The 27,500-nt window shown below is 44.4% G+C and overlaps 2 protein-coding genes across 6 annotated transcripts in view; both read left to right on the top strand.

Annotated features, from left to right (window-relative positions):
* The window catches only part of LOC115535411 (class I histocompatibility antigen, F10 alpha chain-like), an 87,524-nt gene that overhangs the window by 6,773 nt on the left and 53,251 nt on the right, over positions 1-27,500 (top strand). Inside the window, exons 4-5 of the mRNA XM_030346595.1 lie at positions 14,441-14,581; positions 21,693-21,962. Of these exons, the coding sequence (XP_030202455.1) occupies positions 14,441-14,581; positions 21,693-21,962 (411 nt within the window). The remainder of the gene's footprint in view (positions 1-14,440; positions 14,582-21,692; positions 21,963-27,500) is intronic.
* The window catches only part of LOC115535444 (major histocompatibility complex class I-related gene protein), a 142,320-nt gene that overhangs the window by 96,551 nt on the left and 18,269 nt on the right, over positions 1-27,500 (top strand). For 3 of the 5 annotated variants that reach the window (XM_030346656.1, XM_030346655.1, XM_030346659.1), the window contains one exon: positions 1,505-1,572. In XM_030346656.1, coding sequence (XP_030202516.1) covers positions 1,505-1,572 — 68 coding nt within the window. Of the gene's footprint in view, positions 1-1,504; positions 1,573-2,290; positions 2,582-27,500 lie in introns of those variants that run through there. The other 2 variants (XM_030346658.1, XM_030346657.1) reach the window with 1 other exon arrangement.

The following is a 27,500-nucleotide window of genomic DNA, read 5'->3' as shown; positions in this document are numbered from 1 at the left end:
TGAGACCTGATCTCCACCTGCTCCTACTTCCTGTCCCCTTCCTACGATCTGATTGGTTGTCTTCATCCACTGGCGGTCTGGTTGTAGAAACCTCTCCACCTCTGAATGATGAACCTCCTCCAATGTCCACTGAGATGTTGTGCCATTAAGAATATGAGAGTATAATAACATGAGGATATCCACCACTTTTACAACACTAATCATTTCTCTCGGTCTTTAGATTCACAAAGTAGTTGGTGAGTAAAATTAGTTTTTCCTGCAGTTCTGCTCTTATGATTAACACCACTACCAACATAGAGACCTTGATGACTTGTCTAGCTCACTCGACTATGCAGCTCTGTAGATCTAGAAACATCTAGCTCACTGGACTATACAACTCTCTTGATTTAGAAACATCTAGCTCACTGGACTATACAGCTCTGTAGATCTAGATACATCTAGCTCATTGGACTATACAGCTCTATAGATCTAGATACATCTAGCTCACTGGACTATACAGCTCTATAGATCTAGATACATCTAGCTCACTGGACTATACAGCTCTATAGATCTAGATACATCTAGCTCACTCGACTATACAGCTCTATAGATCTAGATACATCTAGCTCACTGGACTATACAGCTCTATAGATCTAGATACATCTAGCTCACTGGACTATACAGCTCTATTGATCTAGATACATCTAACTCACTGGACTATACAGCTCTATAGATCTAGATACATCTAGCTCACTGGACTATACAGCTCTATAGATCTAGATACATCTAGCTCACTGGACTATACAGCTCTGTAGTTCTAGATACATCTAGCTCACTGGACTATACAGCTCTATATAACTAGATACATCTAGCTCACTGGACTATACAGCTCTACAGATCTAACAACATCTAGCTCACTTGACTATACAGCTCTGTAGATCTAGATACATCTAGCTCACTTGACTATACAGCTCTGTAGATCTAGAAACATCTAGCTCACTGGACTATACAGCTCTATAGATCTAGATACATCTAGCTCACTGGACTATACAGCTCTATAGATCTAGATACATCTAGCTCACTGGACTATACAGCTCTATAGATCTAGATACATCTAGCTCACTGGACTATACAGCTCTATAGATCTAGATACATCTAGCTCACTGGACTATACAGCTCTATAGAACTAGATACATCTAGCTCACTGGACTATACAGCTCTATAGAACTAGATACATCTAGCTCACTGGACTATACAGCTCTATAGAACTAGATACATCTAGCTCACTGGACTATACAGCTCTATAGAACTAGATGCATCTAGCTCACTGGACTATACAGCTCTATAGATCTAGATACATCTAGGTCATTGGACTATACAGCTCTATAGATCTAGATACATCTAGCTCACTGGACTATACAGCTCTATAGATCTAGATACATCTAGCTCACTGGACTATACAGCTCTATAGATCTAGATACATCTAGCTCATGACTTCACCTCCTCCCATTCTGATACTTCCCAGGTTCTGACACCAGCTCTGAGAACACTGAGGGGCAGAATCCGGCTCCTGAGGCCCAACCTCTGACCACAGTCAGTACTTTACCACTTTACAATACTTATTCAGAGTCATATGTTCACAGTTATATTTTATTAGCAGCCTACTTTATCACAGTGATAGTAATACTTAATATTACTTAAGTAATAACAATAATCCATCACAGAAATACATTTAGTCACATTTTAACGGTACTTCATCACATAAGTCCTTTTTCCATCAGATTTTCAAGCGAATTAACTCTTAAAGCGAATTAATTTGTAGCGACATAAGAAGCGCCTAAACGGTTTTCCATCGACAGAATGATTATAGCGAATAAAAATTGTGTCACAATCCCCCGTGTTGAAGCGCATTTTTCTGACCCGCTAGATGATTTTCCATCAACAATGCGCATGCGCGACATTCTATATCGCTTCAGCCGTTTTCCATTACTTTTATGTCGCTAGAACTTTCCCAAAACCACCTCTGCAGAGCGAATTAACTTAGTGCGACAAAATCGGCGTTAGAGCGATATAACCCTTTTTCCATCACATATGTCGCACTAACTTTTGATGCGCATCATTTTAAAGCGCATTATCTTTTTGATGGAAAAAGGACTATAGATTAACAGTCGATTTAACAGTACTTCATCACAGTAATAGATTTACAGTCATATGTTAACAGTACTTCATCAAAGTAATATATTAAAAGTAAATCCTCACAGTGATAATGTGTTAAATGTTTAATGCTGACTTGTGCTTCCTTGCTGTTTAGGGTCAAAGTTAAATCATGAAGAGGCTTCTCATGTTCAGATTCCTAAACCAGGATGGAGTGGATCGCTGTTCATTTATAATCCTTACAATCAGGCTTGGGACTTCAGCTTACTAAAGATACTACATTTGCTAAATTACAATAACATTCATAGTTAACTTTATTTTGATATCAACCAGTGGCGGCGGGTCAATAGAGGGCGCTAGGGCGCCGCCCCTCCATGAAATATTCACTTTAATATATCTGCCAACTATTAATCAACTATTATCAATACGAAATAAATCAACAAAAATACATAGTGTTTAACCTCGTTTAATGTGTGATGTACTTATCACTGCCAGCAACCATTTAAATGCGTCTGAACGTCAATGATTTGGGCTAGGCTAGTTATTGGTCATTCGAAATAAAGCCCTCCTCCAAGTCAGGGGCGCCGGCCACGTTGAAGTCAACGTAAGCTCGCTAACGTTTTGCTGTCTATCAAGCAGCGACAGCTTTTCATTGGCTCAAGAAAATTCGCCCTCGGGTCGCACCAGTGTGCGCCCCAGGCCAATGGTATCGCTTTTCTTTTTTGTTATCACCAACAATTCAGCGAATCAATCAAATAGGCTACCGCCCTCAGCAGCATTCGCGGCGCGCCACACAACTACATGTAGAGAAGAGATAGATCGCTAACTAGCAGAGAGTTGTAAGCACTTTCCACCCTTTTCAGTGGCGGAATTGGACTCCCCAAGCAATGTTATACTTAAAGGAGCAAGTAAGTTACATATTCATTTAGTCTTTCGGCCCAGCTGTCGCATATAAACAAAATGAGGCATATTCCTAACTGCATTTGAAGTAGACATTGAGACTCACAAAAAATGGGCACTATAGGACAACGATCATGATTTGTCTCAATATCAGAATGACAACAATGGGTCAAATAGCAATGGCTAGTGGAATGGCCATAAAGTAGGTAATATGCAGTGTAAGCTTGTCCAGGCCCTGCAAGTCAGGATGTAGTCTATGAGTCTGAATGAATAGTAGGTAAATAGGTAGTGGCCATCCCCAAAATGCGCCAGAATACAGGAAATCTGTAAGAAGGGTAAATCTTTTTTTGTGATAGATTTGATTAACTCACTGGCTTAAAATTGCAAACAATATTTCACTGACGCCTGGAAACCATGGCAACACGACCTCGCAATGATGGTAATTTTGGTTTTTGTTCCCGCCGCTTCATGTTATAACCTTTTACTTATTTAATATATATTATAATATATAATATTAATATATTATAATAATATTATATTATTTAATATGTTTAAAATAAAGTTTAAAGATTCTGAATTAAGATTTTGGACGGTGAGATTCTGTCAAGTTTGAATACAATATTAGATGAATTCAATGTGCTTAAATTGTATTAATTTTAGAGTTCTGCTAGCTAATTGCATTGCTACATAGGCTCCAACAATCGAGCTAGGTTGCTTTAGCCTTAATGCTCTTTGTTGCATACTCTTTGTTTTTTGGGGAATTGGATCATATATACTTGGGTTATCTTTCAATAAAATACATTAAAATAAACTGCCTACATATATTTAATATACTTATCGTTAGGTTAGGTTGACAAGTTTACCTACTTCGTTTAGAGGGTTTATTATTAAAGGATGTTTGGTTTTAGGCCTAAATACACCGGCGCCGAAGCGGCGCGTAAAAAATTCTGCCCCCATTATTCCGGATCTACTAGCCCACACCGGCGCCGACTAGCTGCGCGGCAGCGTTCCGCGCCGCGCCACCCAACCAGGCGAGTAGGGTCTATCTGCAGCCGGAGCCACTTGCCAAACACGCCCATTGCTCTGCCAAACACGCCCATTGCTCTGCCAAACACGCCCATTGCTCTGCCAGACACGCCCATTGCTCTGCCAAACACGCCCATTGCTCTGCCATACACGCCCATTGCTCTGCCATACACGCCCATTGCTCTGCCAGACACGCCCATTGCTCTGCCAGACACGCCCATTGCTCTGCCAAACACGCCCATTGCTCTGCCAAACACGCCCATTGCTCTGCCAGACACGCCCATTGCTCTGCCAAACAGGCCCATTGCTCTGCCAAACACGCCCATTGCTCTGCCAGACACGCCCATTGCTCTGCCAGACACGCCCATTGCTCTGCCAGACACGCCCATTGCTCTGCCAAACACGCCCATTGCTCTGCCAGACACGCCCATTGCTCTGCCAGACACGCCCATTGCTCTGCCAGACACGCCCATTGCTCTGCCAGACACGCCCATTGCTCTGCCAGACACGCCCATTGCTCTGCCAGACACGCCCATTGTTCTGCCAGACACGCCCATTGCTCTGCCAGACACGCCCATTGCTCGTTCTTGGCCATTAGGGATGAGTCGGTCGCGACCGATTCATTCACAACGAACGAATTCCAAAGGTGAACGACAAGAACTGGTTCCCCAAAACAAGAGAACTGGTTCTTTGATTATTTTTTTTTAACATAAAACAAAAATATGGTCACATAAATAAAATATACAAACGAACAGAGCTTCGTCTCCCCGCGACCTTATATTGACCGAGTCTACAACGTTCTCAAAGATTCAGCCAATGAGAGGTAGCAATGGTGTTGCTATGGCACCTGGGTAAACAAATGACAAGGTGGTACCGTCCGCCACACGCGTTAACTAATGATCGCTGTAGGCTTCAATATCATGCAAGCACTTCATACGTTTTATTTTTATTTTGTTCTACAACACAATTGCATGCTTTAATAAAGTATTGTTTTAACTACCATTACGAGTCTTGTTTGGTCTAATATAAATAAGCAGTGCTTAGAGCTACTTGGAAGACGTCATTTAATTCTTACTGCACCGCTTTATGTATTAAGGATATTTATGAAAAAAAAGGCACGTATGTGCTTTATATATGCTTAATATTTACACTTAACCTGGGTAATTTCGCCAGAACATTAGAAAGTCAAAGTAGTAGGCTACATGCATGCACGTTGAACATTTATTCAATCATTTCATTGACCATCAATATCCCGTCACTCCATTAACTTCCGAAGTCTGAGATTTGTCCTTTTACTTAACATGAATGGCGTTGAACACGGATATATAACACACATGTCATTGAAATAGCTGTAACAGGCACAGACGTATTGATTACCTGAATGATTATGGGAGACCTACGTAATTTTCATAATATTGTTAATTGTCTAATATTAACATTTCAGTTGCGTTGGTAGGTATTTCATTTTCATTTGCTTGTTTAGCTATGTATGACAGGGTTATGGTTAGCTATGTATGATAGTTGACAATGTTGGTGTATTACAATTCATTATTTGGGTAGGCTACTCCAACTTCGTTGCTGGTCGATATGTAAACATTTACTTTTATATAAATTATTGATTGCCTCATCCTCATCCTCATCGTCATCCGCTTATCCGGGGTCGGGTCGCGGGGGGAGCAGCTCAAGCAGGGGGCCCCAGACTTCCCTTTCCCGGGCCACATTGACCAGCTCTGAGGGGGGGATCCCGAGGCGTTCCCAGGCCAGTGTTGAGATATAATCTCTCCACCTAGTCCTGGGTCTTCCACGAGGTCTCCTCCCCACTGGACATGCCTGAAACACCTCCCAAGGAAGGCGCCCAGTGGGCATCCTTACCAGATGCCCGAACCACCTCAGCTGACTCCTTTCTAAGTAAAGGAGCAGCGGCTCTAATCCGAGTTCCTCACGGATGGCTGAGCTTCTCACCCTATCCCTAAGGGAGACGCCAGCCACCCTTCTGAGAAAACTCATCTCGGCCGCTTGTACCCGCGATCTCGTCCTTTCGGTCATCACCCAGCCCTCATGACCATAGGTGAGGATAGGAACGAAGATCGACCGGTAGATCGAGAGCTTTGCCTTGCGGCTCAGCTCTCTTTTCGTTACAACGGTGCGGTAAAGCGAACGCAATACCGCCCCCACTGCTCCGATTCTCCGGCCAATCTCACGCTCCATAGTACCCTCACTCGCGAACAAGACCCCGAGGTACTTGAACTCCTTCACTTGGGCTAAGGACTCATTTCCTACCCGGAGTAAGCAATCCACCGGTTTCCTGCTAAGAGTCATGGCCTCAGATTTAGCGGTGCTGATCCTCATCCCAGCCGCTTCACACTCGGCCGCCAGCCGATCCAGTGAGTGCTGAAGGTCACAGGCCGATGATCCAATGAGGACCACATCATCTGCAAAAAGCAGTGACGAGATCCTCAGACCACCGAACTGCAACCCCTCCCCACCACGACTACTCCTCGATATCCTGTCCATGTATATCACAAACAGGATTGGTGACAAGGCGCAGCCCTGGCGGAGACCAGCACCCACTGAGAACGAAACTGACTGGCTGCCGAGAACACGAACACAGCTCTCGCTTTGGGAGTACAAAGATTGGATGGCCCTGAGGATAGACCCCCTTACCCCATACTCCCGCAGCACCTCCCAGTTTCTCCCGGGGGACCCGGTCATACGCCTTCTCCAGATCCACAAAACACATGTAGACCGGATGGGCATACTCCCAGGCCCCCTCCAGAATCCTTGCGAGAGTGAAGAGCTGGTCCGTAGTTCCACGTCCAGGGCGAAAACCGCATTGTTCCTCTTCAATCTGAGGTTCGACGATCGGCCGAACCCTCCTTTCCAGCACCTTGGAGTAGACTTTACCAGGGAGGCTGAGAAGTGTGATACCCCGGTAATTGGCACACATTCTCTGGTCCCCCTTTTTGAACAGGGGAACCACCACCCCGGTTTGCCACTCCTTTGGCACTGTACCCGACTCCCACGCGATGTTGAATAGGCGTGTCAACCATGACAGCCCCTCAACACCCAGAGCCTTTAGCATTTCTGGCTGGATCTCATCAATCCCTGGGGCTTTGCCACTGCGGAGATGTTTGACTACCTCAGTGACCTCCACCAGGGAAATTGACGACGAAACACCATCAACCTCGAGCTCTGCCTCCAACATAGAGGGCGTGTTATTCGGATTCAGGAGTTCCTCAAAGTGTTCCTTCCAACGTCCGACGACCTCCTCAGTTGAGGTCAACAGAGTCCCATCCTTACTGTACACAGCTTGGATGGTTCCCCGTTTCCCCCTCCTGAGGTGCCGGATAGTCTTCCAGAAACACTTTGGTGCCGACCGAAAGTCCTTCTCCATGGCCTCTCCGAACTTCTCCCACACCCGCTGCTTAGCCTCCGACACAGCAGCTGCTGCAGCCCTTCGAGCCTGTCGGTACCCTGCAACCGAGTCAGGAGTCCTCCAGGATAACATATCCCGGAAGGCCTCCTTCTTCAGTCGGACGGCTTCCCTGACCACCGGTGTCCACCACGGTGTCCGAGGGTTACCGCCCCTTGAGGAGCCTAAGACCCTGAGGCCACAGCTAGCCACCGCAGCTTCAGCAATGGAGGCTTTGAACACCGCCCGCTCCGGCTCAATGCCCCCAACCTCCACAGGAATGCCAGAAAAGCTCCGCCGGAGGTGTGAGTTGAAGATACCTAGGACGGGGGCCTCCTCCAGACGTTCCCAGTTCACCCGCACTACTCGTTTGGGCTTACCAGGTCCATCCGGAAATTTCCCCCATTCCCTGATCCAACTCACAACCAGATGGTGGTCGGTTGACAGTTCCGCCCCTCTCTTTACCCGAGTGTCCAAAACATGCGGCCTCAGATCAGATGACACGATCACGAAATCGATCATCGATCTTCGGCCTAGGGTACTCTGGTACCAGGTACACTTATGAGTACCCTTATGTTCGAACATGGTGTTTGTTATGGATAATCCATGACTAGCACAGAAGTCCAATAACAAACGACCGCTCGGGTTTAGATCAGGGAGGCCGTTCCTCCCCACCACGCCTCTCCAGGTGTCTCCATCGTTGCCCACGTGGGCGTTGAAGTCTCCCAGCAGAACTACGGAGTCCCCTACTGGAGCCCCATACAGGACTCCATTCAGGGTCTGCAAGAAGGCCGAGTACTCTGAGCTGCTGTTTGGTGCATACGCACAAACAACAGTCAGAGTTTTCCCCCCTACAACCCTTAGGCGCAGGGAGGCGACCCTCTCGTCTACCGGGGTAAACTCCAACACCGCGGCGCTCAGCCGGGGATTTATGAGTATCCCCACACCCGCCCGGCGCCTCACGCCCTCGGCAACTCCGGAGAAGAATAGAGTCCAACCCTTATCCAGGAGTACGGTACCAGAGCTGAGACTGTGCGTGGAGGTAAGCCCCACCAGATCTAACTGATAGCGCTCCACCTCCCTCACAAGCTCCGGTTCCTTTCCCCACAGCGAGGTGACGTTCCACGTCCCCAGAGCCAGCTTCTGCCGCCCGGGTCTGGTCCGTCGAGACCCCTGACCTTCGCTGCCACCCATGTGGCTGCGCACCCGACCCCAACGGGTCTTCCCACAGGTGGTGGGCCCATGGGATGAAGAGAGGGGGGGTGCCACGTAGTTTGTTCGGGCTGTGCCCGACCGGGCTCCGTGGCAAACCCGGCCACCAGGCGCTCGCCATCGAGCCCTCCGTCTGGGCCTGGCTCCAGACGGGGGCCCCGGGCTTCCTCCGGGCCGGGTCACATCTCCTCTTTTTCCGTTATTCATTGGAGTTTTTTTTAACCATTCTTAGTCTGGCCCCTCACCTGAGACCACTCTGCCATGAGAGACCCTACCAGGAGCACAAGGCTCCAGACAACACAGCTCTCAGGTTCACAGGGACACGCAAACCTCTCCACCACGATAAGGTGACGGTTCCAGGAGAGGTTTATTATTGATTGCATTTTTCGTAAATAGTTAGTTGGAAGGAATCTGTTTCTTAAGCAATAACATTGAACTGAATTTTTTAGGCCTACATACGTTTACTATGTTACTATGGTATTATATGGAGCTATCTTACATATTTAGGAAGTTTAATATTATATTTTTTCTTTTGTTATTCACAGTCTACCTTATTAATGATACAAAGCCTTAATTAAACCCCTTCTCTTCTGTTTGCAGAAACTGGAAACTTCAGAGTATATTTTATCTTAAGTTAGTTAATCTTTTTTGTTTCCTCATCAGATCCCAGTCCACCATGCTCCTCTACTTGTCTGCCGTGCCACCATCATGCCTCATGCATCACCTCTCAGCGCCTACCCAGCTGCATCTTATTCCATTTCGAAAAAGCGAGCATCTCACCAAGCAAAGTTTTGCAAATGCCTGCTCAAGTTATTTAAATACTTAATTCTATGGATATCTGAAAATATTTACAGGTGGTTCTAAAGATCCCAAAGGACAATGTGGTATTGGCATATATATTCCAGAATTTGAAAAAGGATATGGATATAGAGTGGGTGACTTTATCAGTATACTCAATCGAGATGGCCACAATAATAACCGCTCTTAGATGGGTTGTAGATACTAAGTTTTATAACAGATAATTCAATACGTGAAGATTTGGTGATAGAGGTAAAGCATCTTCTTTTAAATATTATAAGCCTTGGTTTAGTTATTCAGTTCTGTTGGATTCCAGCCCACCATGGAATATATGGCAATGAAATTGCTGATAAATTAGCTAAAAGATACTAACCTAATTAGAAGAATTTAACCTTAAGTATATATTTTTTTTATTTTTTATTCTTTATTTTTATTTATTCATTTCTTTTGTTAGTTTGTTTTATTTTGTTTATTTTGTTTCGTTAGTTTGGTAGTGGTCCAGTAGGTGGCGGTATATGGGTAAAAACTATGATCCGCCACTAAACTAGAAGAAGAAGAAGATCTCTGCATCCGGTACGTCACGGACTAGGTCACGTGTCTTGGCCCCATAACGTGGAAGCAAATCGCTCCTGTATGTTACCCTGCGCCACTGAGCAGTTTGTATAGGAACGAATGGGCGGCCATTTTCCAGTTCGTGGTCCATCCTTTATTATGTCCATGCGCCCAACTAGTCTTCGAGCCAATGTTCTATTCCCTAGCGTCGCCGCCCCTGGTCCCGGGTCCCGTAGAAACCTCCATATCTACCCCTCACCACTGGATGTCGCCCTCTTTTGTTTGTGAGAAACAATTACGAGAATGGACGATGAGAGACTGGTCGTAGAGGTGGAAAAATATGTCGAATTGTATGACCAAAGTTCCCGTCATTACAAAGACGACTCCAAAAAGGACATTGCCTGGCGAGCCATAGCTCTGGAGATTGGATCTTCAGGTGAGAAATCAACAATGGTGGACTAAGTACCCAAACCATTAACCATAATGGGAAATAGACGAAATCAAGTCACATATTATCACACCATGTAGGTAGAAACCAGATTACTTGTAATATATATTTTTTTATTTAAGGCAAGGCAACTTCATTCATATAGCACTTTGCATACATGAAGCAGACTCAAAGTGCTTCACATAGAAATACAATAAATACAATAAAATAGATAGGCTAAGTAAAAGAAAACACAGGCAAAGTTAAAAAATGCATTGTCATGTATTAACTGTCTCTCTGGGTTTAAGGAAAAATAACATTAAGTGTCTCGAACACTCAAATAAAATAGACTGGCTACTGAGTCCAGCACAGCAATAACATCACTGTATTTATCCCGAGGGATGAAATATATATATATGTGTGTGTATATATATATATATATATATATATATATATATGCAAAAGAGTATTTTTACCAGAGAGGGATAATAACTAAATTATAGGTCATCATGACTAGGCCATACGGTTCTGCCATTGCACACTTCCTAGCGGCGAATTGAAATATTGGCGGTGCCTCTCAGGATCTGCACGGAGCTCCTGGACCAGATTGTGGCATACCCCCTGTTCTTGTCTCCGTTCATTGATGGGGTGCACCCAAACCCTTCGTCTTCTCCTTGCCCGCCTACGGCGCAGCAGAAGAAGGGCAGCCCCCCTCTGTCTGGCAACAATTGTTCTGTTGAAATAAAAAAAACTTAATAAAATGTAAAATAGCTTGTGTTCAATTAAAATGCTTAACTACTACTGGCTGCATAGATGTAAATGTGTGGCTACGTTAAGGCTATATTGATGGATAGATAGATAGATACTGTATTGGTCCCAATGGGGATCAATAAAGCCATCCAGGAGCTCAATACAATAAATACACACACTAACAATTGCCCTTAAAAGGTGACTGCACTATATACTAAAAAGGCTTAATTTAAGGTCCTGCACTTATGGAGATTGTTGATGCAGTAGATGAATAATTGCACAATATAAAATAAATAAGAAATTACAGTAAATAAAACGATAAAGTGCCCTACAAACTAAGTTGGTACATGCTTGAAAACATACTTTCACTGCGCAGATGATACATTTTTCAAATTATTCAGCCAAAAAAGATGGATAATAAATAAACAAGGCTACAATAGGCTACTCACCCATGGCGTTTCGTCCCTTTGTTGCGGTTGATTGACAGGTGACTTCCTGATTTTACACTGCAGCGCGACCGTCGCGCCGCGTCCAGTTGGTGCTAGGGGCAGCTTTTGACGCGCGTGAAATACGCCGATGTGTTTAGGCCTTTATGCGTCGACGCGTAGCAAAACGCGTCCTCCCTATTTTTGATACGCAACGCGCCGATCCATGCAATACTATGCGTTGTCGGTGGGGGCGATACTGCAAATATTGTACATTATTTCAACTATAGGTTACATTACAGAAGAAAATTTGAGAGGATGAGGGAACGTGATAAGAATGACATTCACGTTTCTTTTACTAATTAGGCTTACCTGTGCCAATTTATGCGAACCCTTCCACAGGGGCAAAGTGCTATTATGACGCGCGATATCAAACAGCTGATGCGCGACATCAAACAGCTGATGCGCGACATCAAACCGCTGATGCGGGATTATGAGCCATTTTAATGATCTTCTTGTCACCTGATATTCGTTCTATTACTGGCCTTATTTGTTTTAGTGTTAGCCTATTTGAATTAATTACGTAATGTTTTGTTTTCACGTTCTGTGTGAAACATAAGCGTTCATGTTCTGTGTGAAACAAGTTCAGTAGCCTCTTTGAGTGAATGAAATTTGAAAGCGTGAGTGTGTAGTGAATGAAAAATATGTGCGTGTATGGTGGGTCAGTTTCTGTATTTGATGAATAAACCCCTTTTCTCTAATAATGTTTCCTACCATATAATTTCTGTGGACATTATGCGCTATAGCTTTGGCTATAGGCCTACACTTAAATAATTAATTAATCTGTCAATGCAGTAGCTCGTATAAACATTTTATATTGATATGAATTAATGAGTACTATGACGTAAACCAAATTAGTTAACTTGTGTAATGTGATAACTAATGAATCAAAAGTCTTGCTTCCAAGTGACCAATGTATATACATTTATTGGTCAGTGCGCATACCCAATCGTAGCACATTGTACTGGTGGGGAAACACGCCAGCATCTGACAAAAAATAATCTGCCAGCTGCTCCCTGACAAGGGCCGGTTTTTGTCGGGAAGATATCGGATGACTCGCGAAAGGAGATCATCAAACTTTGGCGCCGACATCCGAAAATACTGGAAATGCCTCTCCTCGTCCAGGCTTCGCATTGGAAGCACCAGAGAAACTAATTCCCCATCCTGATCTCGTGTGGTATTTAAAGGGCGCACATACCACCGCCTATCTCTGCGCTTCCTGCGTTGCTGCCGCCAATGTAAAAGGGCCAATAAAATGCACTCTTCTTCCGTAACTATTTTGATCGGAAATTCACCCGCAACCTCACCCGCGAAAACACCGGTGACTCTGCTGCCACCCGTGGCGTGAGTGCCGTATTGCATGTCATGCATACGGTACGGCCACACCAAACGCGTTACTCGCGTTGGATAGCGCGCGCACCTAACCTGACGCTTGATCATTGTGTCACAAAAATGGTTCAACGTGCCTAAAGGCGGCTGCATGCTTCAGCGTTGGTGTTACGTTGTTGCGCAAAATTTACTCAAAGCAATTCATGCTCCCTTTTAGGTTGCGCGTGTTGCGCGTGTTGCCAAGCAATTTACCGCCAGAACAGTAGGTGGAGTAATATGTGGAGGAAAGTTTTTCGTTGAAGACGACCTCGAGAATGACGTCTTTGTCTGTGGGAGTCGTTGGTTTGTTTATGTGCCAGATCGTGTTCTCCCCATACACAGTGAATGATGGCAACAGACAGAGGAACAGGGGTGATGAAGTTGTTGATCATTGGGGTTGTATAAATGTGCATATCTCTCTACATTTTAAAACGACATAATGTGTTGGCAGCAAAGTTAACTTCACTTCAGGTTAATGCTTTTGTATATGAGCCTGCCGGGTGATACTCCAGACAGGAAGTGGTAACCAGACCAGCAAACCAATCACAGCCTTGCAGGCTGGGCGGCTCGCGTAAAAGCTTACGTAAAAAATGACGCAAGTCTAGAAAAATCGCCCGACGCACGCAAGACGTGAGAAGTCGCGCAAGGGGGGCGCAAGGGCGCGCAAGGGCCTCTTGCGCTTGCGCTTACGCTTACGTAACCGAGCATAAACCAGCCTTAACGCGCCTGTGGCTGCGCGGTGCCATGCCGTAATTCCGACGCCTCATTGTTCCGACGTCTCAATGGTCCGAAATATTTCGACATGCCACTATGCCGACTGTTCAATGTTTCCGAATAGGCCAAGGCGCAATCCCACATGTGTGATTATGAAACCAAAAAGAAGACGATGTAGGCTTAGTTCCAGCAGTGCACTTCACCAAGCCAGACTGTTGCTGTGGGCTTGAACGGTCACAAGAGGTGAATTTATGAAGCGCACGTTATACAAGGACTAATACTTTTCCTGTAAATAATAACGGTGAGTGAAAAACAAATATTTTTTTTATCTTTAGTAGCTGTGTGTGGGCTGTGTTTACTGTGTTTTCAGTGTGCTTTTAGCCTAAATAATTTCGCTGGTATTGATTTAGTCAAACTTATACCTCATAGCCTACCGTGTACTTAGTCAAGTGTGTGTGTGTGTGTGTGTTAAATTAGTTTCACTTTGAAGTTCTCCTGAAAACGATTGACAGTCACAGACACAAACACAACAATACACACACACACACACACACACACACACACACACACACACACACACACACACACACACACACACACACACACACACATTCCTATTGGTCCAGACCGGCCTCTCCCTCTCCCTCTACCTCTTGTTCGCAGGTTTCCTGGTCAGTGCGTCTGATGCTGGAGTCGGAGTCACGTCTCTGTGGATAATCTCATCGAGCTGTTCTTCTGAATACATCGATATGAAGGCGCTAACGGGGCTGCTGCTGTTGGTCTTTGGTCACGGTGTGTCCTCAGGTAAGACTGAAGACAGTTTTTTACTTTTCAATACTGTCTTTCCAAAAGGTTGGTTCATGGTCCCTGAAGACTAAGAGACATTGTTACATTCCCTAATTTGGTTGAAAATCATTTGATTATCCTCTGTAAAGAGGATAATCCACAACATGATTCAGCTTTTACTGTGAGTATTTAAACTAATATAAGAACATGTATTCTGGGTTCAACTGTGAAAACGAAACCTATTTGGTTCTGTCTATTATCAGAACCAAACATTAAACTTCAGTTAGAAAGGAATCCGATGTGTACTTTAAATCTACTTTTAATCCAAAATATTATATTAACACTCAAAGTTATTTTATTTTTAACTTGTCAATGTTCTTGGAGAATCATCATGCACGCGCACACACGCACATTCACACGCAGACACACAATAATATAATTATTATTGTGTTTATCATTGCTATTATTATCATTGCTATCAATATATTGTTATGAAATTCAATAATTATATTATTATATTATATTATATGAATTATTATCATTCCAATGATGGCAATGTGAAGATAGTTAAAATGCCGTAATCTAATACAGAAATTCACAAATATACTTGTAATAGTAAACATTGTAATAATTATTTAAGTAATAGATTATTATTCATGTCAGCAGTAATGATTAAGAGGCAGCAGGTTGTGTTCGGTTGAATGTCTGGTCAGCCAGTGCTGTGTAGGCTACAGTCAGTGAGATGTTTGGAGGTCAATAATGCCGCGTTTCCACTGCAGGGTGCGGAACGGATCGGATCGCAAAGGTGCGGTAGGGAGGGGGCGATATATCCCAGCTCAGTTCCGAGGTCGCATTTCCACCGCCGACAGTACCCTTTGTGGTAGGCCGGATGTCGATCGCCGCGGCAGCTACGTAAACATCGTAAACAACGTCTTCCTCCCCAAGAATGCAGACGAACGTCTCCACCTCCTTGTTCGCCCAAGCAAGCGTTTTACGCGACATGTTAATTGTAAAGAATAATACCTCGAGGCTACTGTTTGTTTGTTTTTATCCCTGCGTCACACGGAAGGGATGATTCTGTCGAACAATCAAAGGAGGGGGTGTGTAGCTATAATTTCCCGGGACCCTTTCAGGCGTCTCGTCTCGTTTTCAGTACCCCAACGGAGGAGTCCTGAAAACGAGGCCAAAACGGGTACGGCAAAGTCCGGGTCACGCCCACTTTTGGCGGTGGAAACGCGACCCGATCCGCACTTTTGCGATCCGATCCGTTCCGCACCCTGCAGTGGAAACGCGCCATAAGATCAAACTGAAGGTTCCTACATTACGGCCAGTCAGGTGCCGGAGCCATGTGATAGGTGATCACAGTGAACTTTATTTTCTTTCACAATCGTTTTTTAATTTAATTGTATCAAATCCTGCTACTACTCCCAGAAGGTTAGAGACACACTCGTCACGGTCACGTGACGAGCTGTGAGGGGCTGAGCGTTAGTTATGTAAGGAATAATCACCGAGAGGCCGGGCAATAAACAGTTTGATATGCCCGGCTCGTGGACGGCTTACCTTCCGCGAGCCGGGCATATCAAACTGTTTATTGCCCGGCCTTGGGGTGATTATTCAGTTTATTCTACTTCGCGCCGGCCAACATAATAAAACAATTCAAATACTTTAATAATTAGCCTTTTTCTTATTCGTATTGCATGCTCATTAAATGTATACTCTGTTTAAGTTCATCTCCCTCGAAAAGTAGTTCCCTTTAGAACTACGGTGAATAACGTTAGCTCAGCTGTAGGTAACTCGTTTCTATAGCAACCACACAAGGCTGGATCTGATCACTAGTTTAATAACGTAGCTGCTACATTCGTATCAAGTCAGCTTTAATGACGATCGATTAAACATGCACTCCTTGGTTTATTTTTACTATGGACCTCATGTTGGAAATGTATGTGATAGAAAACCATGCAAGCAGCATATTGATCTGCTGTGCTCAGTCAGCAGCAAGTAGAACCGACAAGTCAGCGGGCAATATGCCGGATTAATGCACCCCTCCCAGCCAATCAGAATCGAGCATTCTTAAATTAAGTAGAATAATGGAAACTATGCAATATTAAATGAAACGGAACCCCCCTTTATAGGCCTATATAGGCCTACAACAACTATGGCGACCCGAAATGGCGTATTTGTGTGTGATACTGCCAAGTCCAAAAAAGATTGAAGACGCCAATCTCTGAGACTTTTCTGTTTAACGTAAAGTAGAGTCTCTGATGAGGCTACTTCGCCTACAGCTCTTCTAACGGTGAGTAGGCTAGGAACGGAGGTTTGTGTGTGTGAGCAGTCAGTCAGCACCCGCCGTGTGTGTGTGTGTGTGTGCGTGTGTGTGTGTGTGCGCGCAGTAAATAAGCACCCGCCGTGGTGTGTGTGTAAAACCGAGGGGGTAAAATCCCCTGTTCGTCACGGCTTTCTTGGTTCAATGGAGAAGGTGGGGCGTCGCACGGAGTCTAGACCTCTTTAGAATATTTTGCATATTCCCAAATGTTTTATTTTTTTATGAATGAAGAAGCCTGCATGCAAGAATGAGTTCACGTCTGAGTAGGCTACAAATGCGATCAACTATTTACGAGTGCAAAAACTCCAACATATTCTTTATTTTGCTGACCACTTTTGGGTTAGGGACGGGTTAGGCCTCGTTTCCACATAGGTACATTCTCGTATGCGATCCAGCCGTCTCCGACCGAAAGTCCATTCATTCCTATGTGATTCTCCGTAATGTCCGTTTTTCCTCCGAGACTCCTCCCCTCCGTAAAATTTCTGTCCGGTATGTCCGTAATATATGTTCAAAAAATGTAACTTTCGCCGTCGTTTTACGGAGATACCGTATGAAAGTTTTTATGTTTTTAACAAAACTTGTAAGTACCTGGCAGGCCAAACTCCTCACCGATCTCTTTCCAAGCCTGGTTGGTTTTGTTTTTATCTCTGTGTATGTCGATCCTCATGTTCCAAAGTACCGGTCTCCTAAAAACGGTCATTATCATACGCTCCCCCATCTTTTGTCCGTAAATAAATTCATGTTCGTACGTAAAACACTAGCGACTCCTTCCGTAAATTTACGGAAGCACGGATACGAAAAACATACGTATGCGTAAACGAGGCGTAGGGTTTTTTATCCCGACAAAAGCCTCGTAAGGACAGTTCCTCTGTGTCTCTCTCGTAGATCGCACCATCTTTCAACGTCTTTGTTTAATACGACTGCATCACCGTCTCTCACATGATCAGCAGCTCGCGGATATTACTTTCTCTCCAGTTAGAACGGATCATGATGATATCACTGCAATGAAGCAACACCTCTACCCAACGTGATCAGGCATGACATTTATGTGATTAGGGCATACCAGGGGCGATACTAGGGTCAGAGCTTTAGGGGTGCTGAGCACCCAATGAGCCCCACTGCCACCACCCACCTTTTTTTTCGCACAAAAACAAAAATTATGTCTATTGAAAAATAACTTTTTTTTTGGAGCCCTTTCCAGAACACCAGCTTATTGTGACAGTTCACACAGACAGCCCCCTGTAACGAACACAAAACCTTCTTCACTCAGCTGGTTTTCCTGACCGTTAACTACATGTGCCTCCTTTTGTATCAACAGTCATTCGTTTTGATTAGATTAAACTTTATTGTCATTGAACTAAGTAACAGGTACTTGGACAACAAAATGCAAGTCATCTTCTGTAAATTATTTACAAATGGAAATCTCTAATCTACTTTGTTGCACACCTGTCTGAACTTTTATAAACCAATATAAGTCATCAATAATTATTAATAAAAGGAGCTTCCCATCAAGAGCAAAAAAAAAAAAAAAGGAGGTAAACCCAAAAAAGTCCAAAGATCTTGAAAATACTTAGAAATTAAAGATATAAAAAAGGAAAAGAGGGATATCTTTGATAGTACTTCCCCTGAATCCCCATTTGGCTCTTCCAAGTATGCAGGTAATACACTCTACTTTGGGAGAGTTATTCTATGTCACCGCACTTTGAGGGTGGCAAACCTGTCGATGACCCTTTGGTGTTCAATTCTTTCGAGCAACTCCTCCTTCTCAATGGACATCACAGCTAGGTGCTGGAGTCTGCTTTGGCCTGTGGTCCTCCTGAGCCACGTATGGAGCTGACGCAAGGCACTAAAAGACCGCTCACATGTACAGCTGCTAAATGGTATTGTCAAGGCAACCTGCATAACGCCTTTCAGTGAAGGGAACATTTCAGAATCTAGGAGTTTGTACACTGCTAGCAGGTCCTGAACTGTACCAGCCTCACTCTTGCGCTTCAGAAAGTTTTTTGCAACTATCACTTCCTCTGACTTAAGTTCAATATGGTAATGCAGAGCCAGTGCTGTCAGATAAGGCTCAGACAAGAAGTGGCCTGGGGTTGGACTGTGTTACCAGGCTGGCCTTGCAGCGGTGGAAGGATTGGAGGCAGTGCGACCGATGTTAGCAAGGCCGTTGGCAGGAATTTATTCAGGTACAAAAAATATCCATCAGGAGGCAAAAAATGAATAAACAAAAAAACCGAAATCAATAATTCAAAATAACTTTCAATGATCTAAACTTTCAATTATCTAAAAACAACCGTCCTCCCCTTGGCACTAATTAAGCCCTTGGCTGGTCTAAGGGCCAGCAGTCGGTTGCACCAGCAGAACGTAAAGCCGATCATTAGTTCGGGTGTAAAGTCTGCCACCCGAACTTATGATGAAATTTATAAAAAACAAGCAAAGGAGCAGGCAAAAGGCTGGGATATGGTGGGGATTGGTCACGTTGACGTGACATGTGGGAGGGTGGAGGGGGTTCAAAAAAAGTCTCAATCACTCTTCGACGCGCATGAAAACCAGCCGCGTAGTTATGAGGGAGGCCGTCCTCACACCGATCTTCCTCGTCGTCATCGTCCTCAGCGTCCTCCGGTTCAAGCAATGCCACAGCAGCCTTAGCTGCAATGTTGTGCAACATAGCCGTCACGCATATCACGGCGCATGACTTGGCCGGCGAAAACTGGAGTCCTCCGCCTGACTTGTGAAGGCATCTAAAGTGCAACTTCCACCTCCCGATCGTGCGCTCAACGATTCACCGGGCCAGACGGTGGGCTTCGTTGTATTCCTCATCATGGACGTCTCCCGGGTTATTCACAGGTGTGAAGAGGAATTATTTCAGGGGGGGAAATGCCGTGAAACGCACAGTGCATTCAGGATTAGGACTGATAGGCTATATGTCGGTTTAAGCCTAATCAATTGTGTTTTAATGTCTTTAGCATTCATATAATTGCAGTCTATTTTTTTCGTAGGCTACTCTGCTGTTGTCCTTGATGGGGATATATTTTAACCCTTTTTAACACAATTTTCCTGCGACATTCCTGCGTCTCCCCCTCCTACGGAGCCCATTTCAGCACCGTGTCAGTAGACAGTTACAATCCTACGACGTCGTGAGTGCAGCGAATGCGCGTTCACGTTAAGAGGAGTTTCGGGAAACGCGACAAAGAAATTATCGATGGATCGCAAGATCCATCGGGAGAATGATCGTACGAGCGAAGATCCATCGTTATCGGGAAACGGGGCCCTGGTCAGTAGCGCAATGGTATTCAGAAACGGCAAAATACCGTTTGCGCCAGAACACGCCTCCTCCTTCCGCCGAACCGCCCCTTGGGGCGCATGATCAATCCCTAATTTACCGGCGAGTGGCGGTGGTGGGAAAAGAACGCTCTGTGCCAGTTGTAAACTAGCAACGACACATGCGCCAGACAGTGACAAGTCACTTGCGCCGGATGCAAGATAGGGCCTTGAATCCGTGTAAGGCGAGGAGTTATCTTTCACATATCTCATACCATGTGTGTTATAAATGGCCTATATATATATATATATAGACCTGCTGTGTGTGTGTGTGTGTGTGTGTGTGTGTGTGTGTGTGTGTGTGTGTGTGTGTGTGTGTGTGTGTGTGTGTGTGTGTGTGTGTGTGTGTGTGTGTGTGTGTGTGTGTGTGTGTGTGTGTGCAGTCAGACAGCACCCGTTGTGGTTTGTGTGTGTGTTGTGTTGTGTGAAGTGTTTTAAGAATGGTTGGCTGCTTTTTTAGGTGCGCACTACTGCCCTCTCTCCAGCATAGGCCTTTCTACCCTGCCAAGCCGGGTCGGTCGAGGCATGGCACGCCCGGCGATTTCACCGTCTTATCTCAAGTTTCCTGTGTAAAACCGAGGGGGTAAAATCCCCTGTTCGTCACGGCGCGGGCTTTCTTGGTTCAAGGGAGAATGCGGGGCTGCGCACGGAGTCTATCTCTTTAGAATAATTAGCATATTCCCAAATGTTTTTTATATTTTTATGAATGAAGACACCCGCATGCAAGAATGAGTTCACGTCTGAGTAGGCTGCAAATGCGATTAACTCTTTACAATTGCAAAAACGCCAACGTATTCTTTATTTTGCTGACCTCTTTTGGGTTAGGGACGGGTTAGGGTTTTTCATCCCGACGAAAGCCTCGTAAGGACAGTTCCTCTGCGTCTCTCTCGTAAATCGCACCATCTTTCAACGTCTTTGTTTAATATGACTGCATCACCTTCTCTCACATGATCAGCAGCTCGCCTATTTCACTTTCTAACTGATCATGATGATATCACTGCAATGAATCAACACATGATCAGGCATGACATTTATGTGATTAGGGCATACACTTGTTTATATGTACGTCTTTTAAGAGTCATCTAGTGCTTCTTAAGCATATGACTAAGCCAGCTGACGGACCTGCGTCGCAGTTCCAGATGCACTTTCATCAATCAATTCCTTGAACTAGCCTTTGATAATGTTCTGGCCCGCCACCTACTGGCTGGAAAAAATATTGTCCCGAGGCCAAACTTAGTTGCCGTCCCCTTGTCTAGACTAGAGGGATGGACATTAATCGCCTGTCTGTCTGTCTGTCGGTCTCCAGTGATACACAGTAGTAACCTGTCTGTCTGTGTACAGTGATGTACCGTATTAACCTGTCTGTCTGTCTGTCTACAGTGATGTACCGTATTAACCTGTCTGTCTGTCTACATTGATGTACCGTATTAACCTGTCTGTCTGTCTACAGTGATGTACCATATTAACCTGTCTGTCTGTCTACAGTGCTTCACTCTATGCAGTATTTCTACACGGTGTCGTCTGGACTCACAACCTTCCCAGAGTTTGTTGCTGTTGGGATGGTGGATGGAGTTCAGTTTAACTACTATGACAGCAACACCCAAAGAGTAGTCCTCAAACAGGACTGGATGGAGCAGTACACCATCAGAGATGACGCCGACTACCTGGACAGGACCGCTGGAAGCTATCTGGGTGCCCAGCAGGTCTTCAAAGCCGACATTGGGATTCTGAAAGAGAACTTTAACCAGACAGGAGGTTAGTTTATATCTACTGTCTGACCTCTCACATGGAGATATCCATCATTTAACCCCAGAATAAAGTTTCACCATACTCCTAAACACACACACACACACACACACACTGACACACTGACACACTGACACACACAGACACCACACACGGTGTGTGTGGTGTCTGTGTGTGTGTGTGTTGGAAAGTTCAGTGATTGAAACAAATAAAAGCCCGGGCTATTGAAGTGTTACGGTACCACTGTCATGCACCTATAGTGGACCGGGTTGAATTCACTGCGGGTCTCTCTTCTTATATCCATCTTACCAAAGATATTTTATTACTGTCCTTCTCAACACTCTTTCATCTCACTTAAAGGCTGGCAGAACAAAACAGCAATATCGATGAGATGCGCTCTGCATAGAGAAGAAAGAATACCGACGTTGAATTTGCATCATTTTGCAACAGATTATTCTAAATCTGCCCATATATGGACACGTCAGAATGTTGCGGTTTCCACTGGCTACAATGTTGCATCTGTGGCTGCTAGTAATGCCACTGTCATGCCAAATTTGTACCGGCTGCCAAATTTGTACCGGGCACGACATCCATACGTAATCCATTCCAAACCTGCCTGGCAACAGATGATCGCGTTGTCCGTTGCCTGGCAACGGACGATCGCGTCGAATGACGTGAAAGGTTCCCGAACATTCGCGAACCTTCAAGCTCGTTCATTCGCACTAGTCCGTTATCTGTATTGTGCTATTTCGTCCTTGACCTGCTTTAAACACTCAGTTTACTTGCTAAATTTGATTAAACAATTAAATACAATTCAAATATAAAGTAAAGACAAGTGTTATCTAGCGATCCGTTTTCTGTATTATGTTATTTCGTCTTTGGCAACATGAGCGCAAATGTTTTTTGAAACCCGCTTTAAAAACTCAGTTTACTTGCTAAATTTGATTAAACAATTCAATACAATACAAATATAAAGTAAAAACAAGTGTTATCTAGCCATCCGTTATCTGTATTATGTTATTTCGTCTTTGGCAACATGAGCGCAAATGTTTTTTTTAAACCTGCCCGGCAACGGACAACCCTTACGTAATCAGTTGTCCGTTGCCTGGCAACGGACAACTGTTGACGTGCCCGGTACAAATTTGGCAGCCGGTACAAATTTGGCATGACAGCCCCACAAAGAAGTATACTCTACGCCGTCTACGGGGATATTTTCAGCATTATTATTATTGTCCATAAGTATAAAGATCCGGGGCTATAGGCTCGAATGCCCCGTTCTAACGACGTGTGTCATGTGTCCATGAGTATATATGTGTTTTGATACAACGGGGGGCCTGAATCCAGCGATCTGATTGGTTCCTAACTGTTGTATAATGAGCGTATACATAACTGCTATGACGCCCAATCATTTTGTGAAAGTATCAGTCCGCGCCTTGAAGTGGAAAGTGTCAAAGAATACAACCGTATTTTTACTAGTGTGTGTGTGTGTGAAGTCATTTTGCCATAATTTTAACAGTTGTATAAAACCAATAGCACAGTTCACTGAAGTCTAAAATCGGCGAGTGAACTGCTCCATAGGATAAATTGCCGGCGAACCGCTCTATCGGAGCCTTCTCTCGGAGGGACGCTAAAGTGTGTTGCATAGCGACCGTCGATGCATAGCGGCAGCCAGGAGGGACTACTTTTTGGTAGTCTTTAATAAAACGGCTACTTTGACTTCCTTGGTTTCTTTTTAAATGTAGTGTGTCTATGACTTTCGTTTCGCCATAACAGTAACCGTTGTATAAAAGCAATAGATCACTTCAGTCAGTGGCATGTGCTCATTATTGTGAAGGGGGTCGCCGGCCCTCCTCTGCGCGTCGGGGCCGGACAACGCCCCTTAACAGTGGTATAATGAGCACATGCCACTGACTGGCGTGATCTATTGCTTAAATATATATCCACTCTATTGGTCAGATGAAGGGGTGAGGGAGGTGTAGGGGACTGTAGGGTGGTGGGCGGTATAAGGGGGTGTAGGTCGGTGTAGGGTGGTGTAGGGTGGTGTAGGGTGCTGTAGGGTGCTGTAGGGCGGTGTAGCAGGGTAGCCGCGGGGTCTTAAAGGCCCACTATGCAACTTCGGGCATTTCTTGGCTGTTTTCTTGGTTTTGGCACGCACATTTCTCTACACAGCGCCCCCTACAGCTTCGTAGTAGATATTTCACAACACTGTCGTAACAACTCGTTGACGACCCTTCCCCATGCACTTCTACGCGAGCCATGTGCATTTGTTTTCAAAGAAGCCGGCGAATGCGTGGAGCCATGTCCGAAGTAAATGTTCATAAAGTGTAGGCAAGGTTATACATTTTTAAAAAGGTGTATTTGTATTGCAATAAACATAAATCCATCCTTTTTTATAGTTGACGGGGAGAATGTATATCCTAGATTATAATTGTTATATCTTAGGTTGAACAGAACAATCAGTGTAAGAGGTTTGGCCAACATAATAATCTAAATAAACAAGAACCTGGATTCGGGGATTCAGTCTGTATCTGGGGGACGAGACGGACGAACAGCAAAACACCCGTGGAAACAAAAGGTGTTTATATGGTTGCAACCAAGCAAGCTAGAAACATACAGGGCTCAACAAAACGGTCGAGAAAACAATTTGTACAGGGCTCACAACAAAATGGTTGAGCAAACACATTTGTACAGAGACTATCAACATCAAGAATACCACGAAGACAAAGATCACCCAAAGGTACTTTCAATTTCAAAAGCAACACGGCCGAGTCGGCGTCTGATTTGCAGTCTTCTTTTTCTTTCAGTTCACGCTATTCCTGAAAAGCTTGCTCAACGTTTACTCATGTCTGGCCTCTCTGTCGGTCAGTCTCCCTTTTCTCTTCTTCTGTTCCTCCGACATTGGGTTTCTCTGTCTCTTTTTAGTCGTTCGATCTATGATGAATATAACAATCCCTTAGTTACTTGTGTTTATATCGAGCCGGTTCCGCGTTTGGGGGTCTGTGCCGTAAAGCACCAACGCCCGGAGTTCAGAACTTTCAACGCTCCAACGCGTGACGCTTAGCCACGATAGCCAATCAGCGTGGAGCTTGACCCGACATCACCGACAGAGAGTAGTGACCCTTGCACAGAAGCATAAGGCCGACATCTTTCTTTATTCTGGGGGTGGAAATAGTAATATAGTTACGCCATTAAATGCGTTTATGGAAACATTTTTAGCGAGAAATGTGCATTTTACTTTCATTATGTTCGCTCGGTGAATGTGAAGGATGTTTGGTTTGATAGTTATGACGGAGAGGGAACGCTCCGTTCACTTGCATGGACAGAGTCTCTGGATGCTAAGCAACCTCAACGTCTTGGCGGACTATTTCTCTCCTGATCAACACTACGAATGCTGGAAACACACCAGACACACCATGTGAAGTTATTCAACCCGATTATTGTTATTTATATCAAAGATTATTTAATCTAACCCGATCTAAGCTCTATCACCCAAACACGGCGGCGTTTGTGTTTCCTACCTCGGACTCCAGCGCAGCCACGGCCGACAACTATCTTTATTCAGGGTGGAAATAGTAACATAGCTACGCCATTAAATGCGTTTATGGAAACATTTTTAGCGAGAAATGTGCATTTTACTTTCATAATACTCGCTCGGTGAATGTGAAGGATGTTTGGTTTGTTAGTTATGACGAAGAGGGAACGCTCCGTTCACTTGCATGGACATAGACTCATCTAGCTGCGTTGACGCGTTGGAAGCGTTGAACCGAGTAACCACCACACAATGATCAAGCGTCAGGCGAGTAACGCGTTTGGTGTGGCCGCACCGTAACGCGGTTGGTGTGGCCGTACCATTAGTCGATTGATCCATGATGAATGCAACAATTGCCTCGCAACTGGCTGTTTATATCTAGCCGGTGCCATGTTTGGGTGTGTGTCTGTGCCGTAAAGCATTTTCGAAACTACAATCTGACTACATTTTCGAGGATACTTCCGTTGCGTCACATCCGGATTGTGTCGGTCCGAACAGAGCAAGTTGCATATGCGCTTTTTCACTGGAGAGGCGACATGGGTAAATGACACACCCACCAATCGACCCAGAAATGGATGCAGAACCATCAGCATAACTCTCAACCTGCATACTTAATGTAATTTTGGCTAAAAAAGTTGCATAGTGGGCCTTTAAAAGTCTAAAAAATGTCTAAAATTTCATGTTCCTAAATTAAGGCCTTAAAAAGTCTTAAATTGCGTTACCCAAGTCTTAATTTTTTAAAGATGGTCTTAAATTTCCTACTAGGATATGTTTTCGTAGTCAACCGGACTGTAACACAAGGGGAAAATAGGGGGCATTTTGCGTATCGGGGTTTTGCGTAACGTCAAAGAACGTCTCATTTATTGGAGTATGCGCGAACAATACTTTGTGTTTTCGCGCCGGCAATCTCAACAAACATAATCAGTCGAGAGGGGACGCCAAATCATGGGGAAGCAGGGCTCTCAAGTCTCACGCATTCGGCGTGAGACACGCAATTCGACCCATGCACACGCTCACACGCCACACTTCGTATTTCTCACGCAGAGAAATTACCAGGATAGCGCCCACCAACTTGCGCCACTATTTAACAGTGGAACAGGTAGGAATCAAATGGGTTCCCCTTACGAAGGGTGACCAGACGTCCTCTTTTGCCCAGACATGCCCTCTTTTTGAGACACTTATAAAAATAAATGTGTCCGGGCGGAATTTCAAAATCGTCCGGGATTTTATTAAAGCCTCATACATGTTCACATTGAATTTGCGTTGCGTTCCTCTGGGTCGGTCACAAACTACTTAAGCTACGCCCTCCCCACCTCAGTTCTGTTCGCTTTGCATTGCTGGAAGTGAGTAGGGGGAGTGGTTAAGTAGAGCCTTCAGATTGGACTGTTTGACTTTAGAGTTACCGTCATGTTTTGTATTTTTTTTTTTGTTGCCATTATTGTTTTATAGGGACAAACATTAACAAATTTCTCCTACAGGGGATTGATAAAGTTCTATCTATTGAACAGAAAGAAACACTTGGTCATACTTTACACACTTTACCACAGCATGGGCCGACTGAATGCCACAGATATATTTTAAGCATTGGACTGAATGCCACATAAATATATAATTATGTTTTTGCACGTTTGCAACATTTAAAAGTTCAGGGAAAAGTATAGCCCCTACTGGTGTTGCTTAGGCCAATATCCTTTTGAGGCAGTGTTGTTTCCGAATATTAGTGTTAAGGGCCAATAATGCTTACTATCATACATTAGTCACCATGTCTGTGGACGGGTTAGGGTTAGGGTTCGGGCTGGCTCCATACATTACGAAGGAGTTAGTAAAAGAGGTCAACGAGGCAAGTGGTGGATTCATTGAAATGGTTGAGGAAATTTGAATGCTGAGAAACTACAGCAATTTGAAAAGAGTTTGTTTGTTTATATTTTATATTGTGTGTTGAAAGTTTGATATTTAAACCAAAAATACAGCTACACTTTCACACCATCACTTTGTGTATTGTTTTTTTAATCTTTTAT

Source organism: Gadus morhua, chromosome 22, assembly GCF_902167405.1.
Source record: "Gadus morhua chromosome 22, gadMor3.0, whole genome shotgun sequence".
Classification (NCBI taxonomy): Eukaryota; Metazoa; Chordata; class Actinopteri; order Gadiformes; family Gadidae; genus Gadus; species Gadus morhua.
Note: the sequence above shows the minus strand (reverse complement) of the source record. Positions and strands in the feature narration are given on the sequence as shown.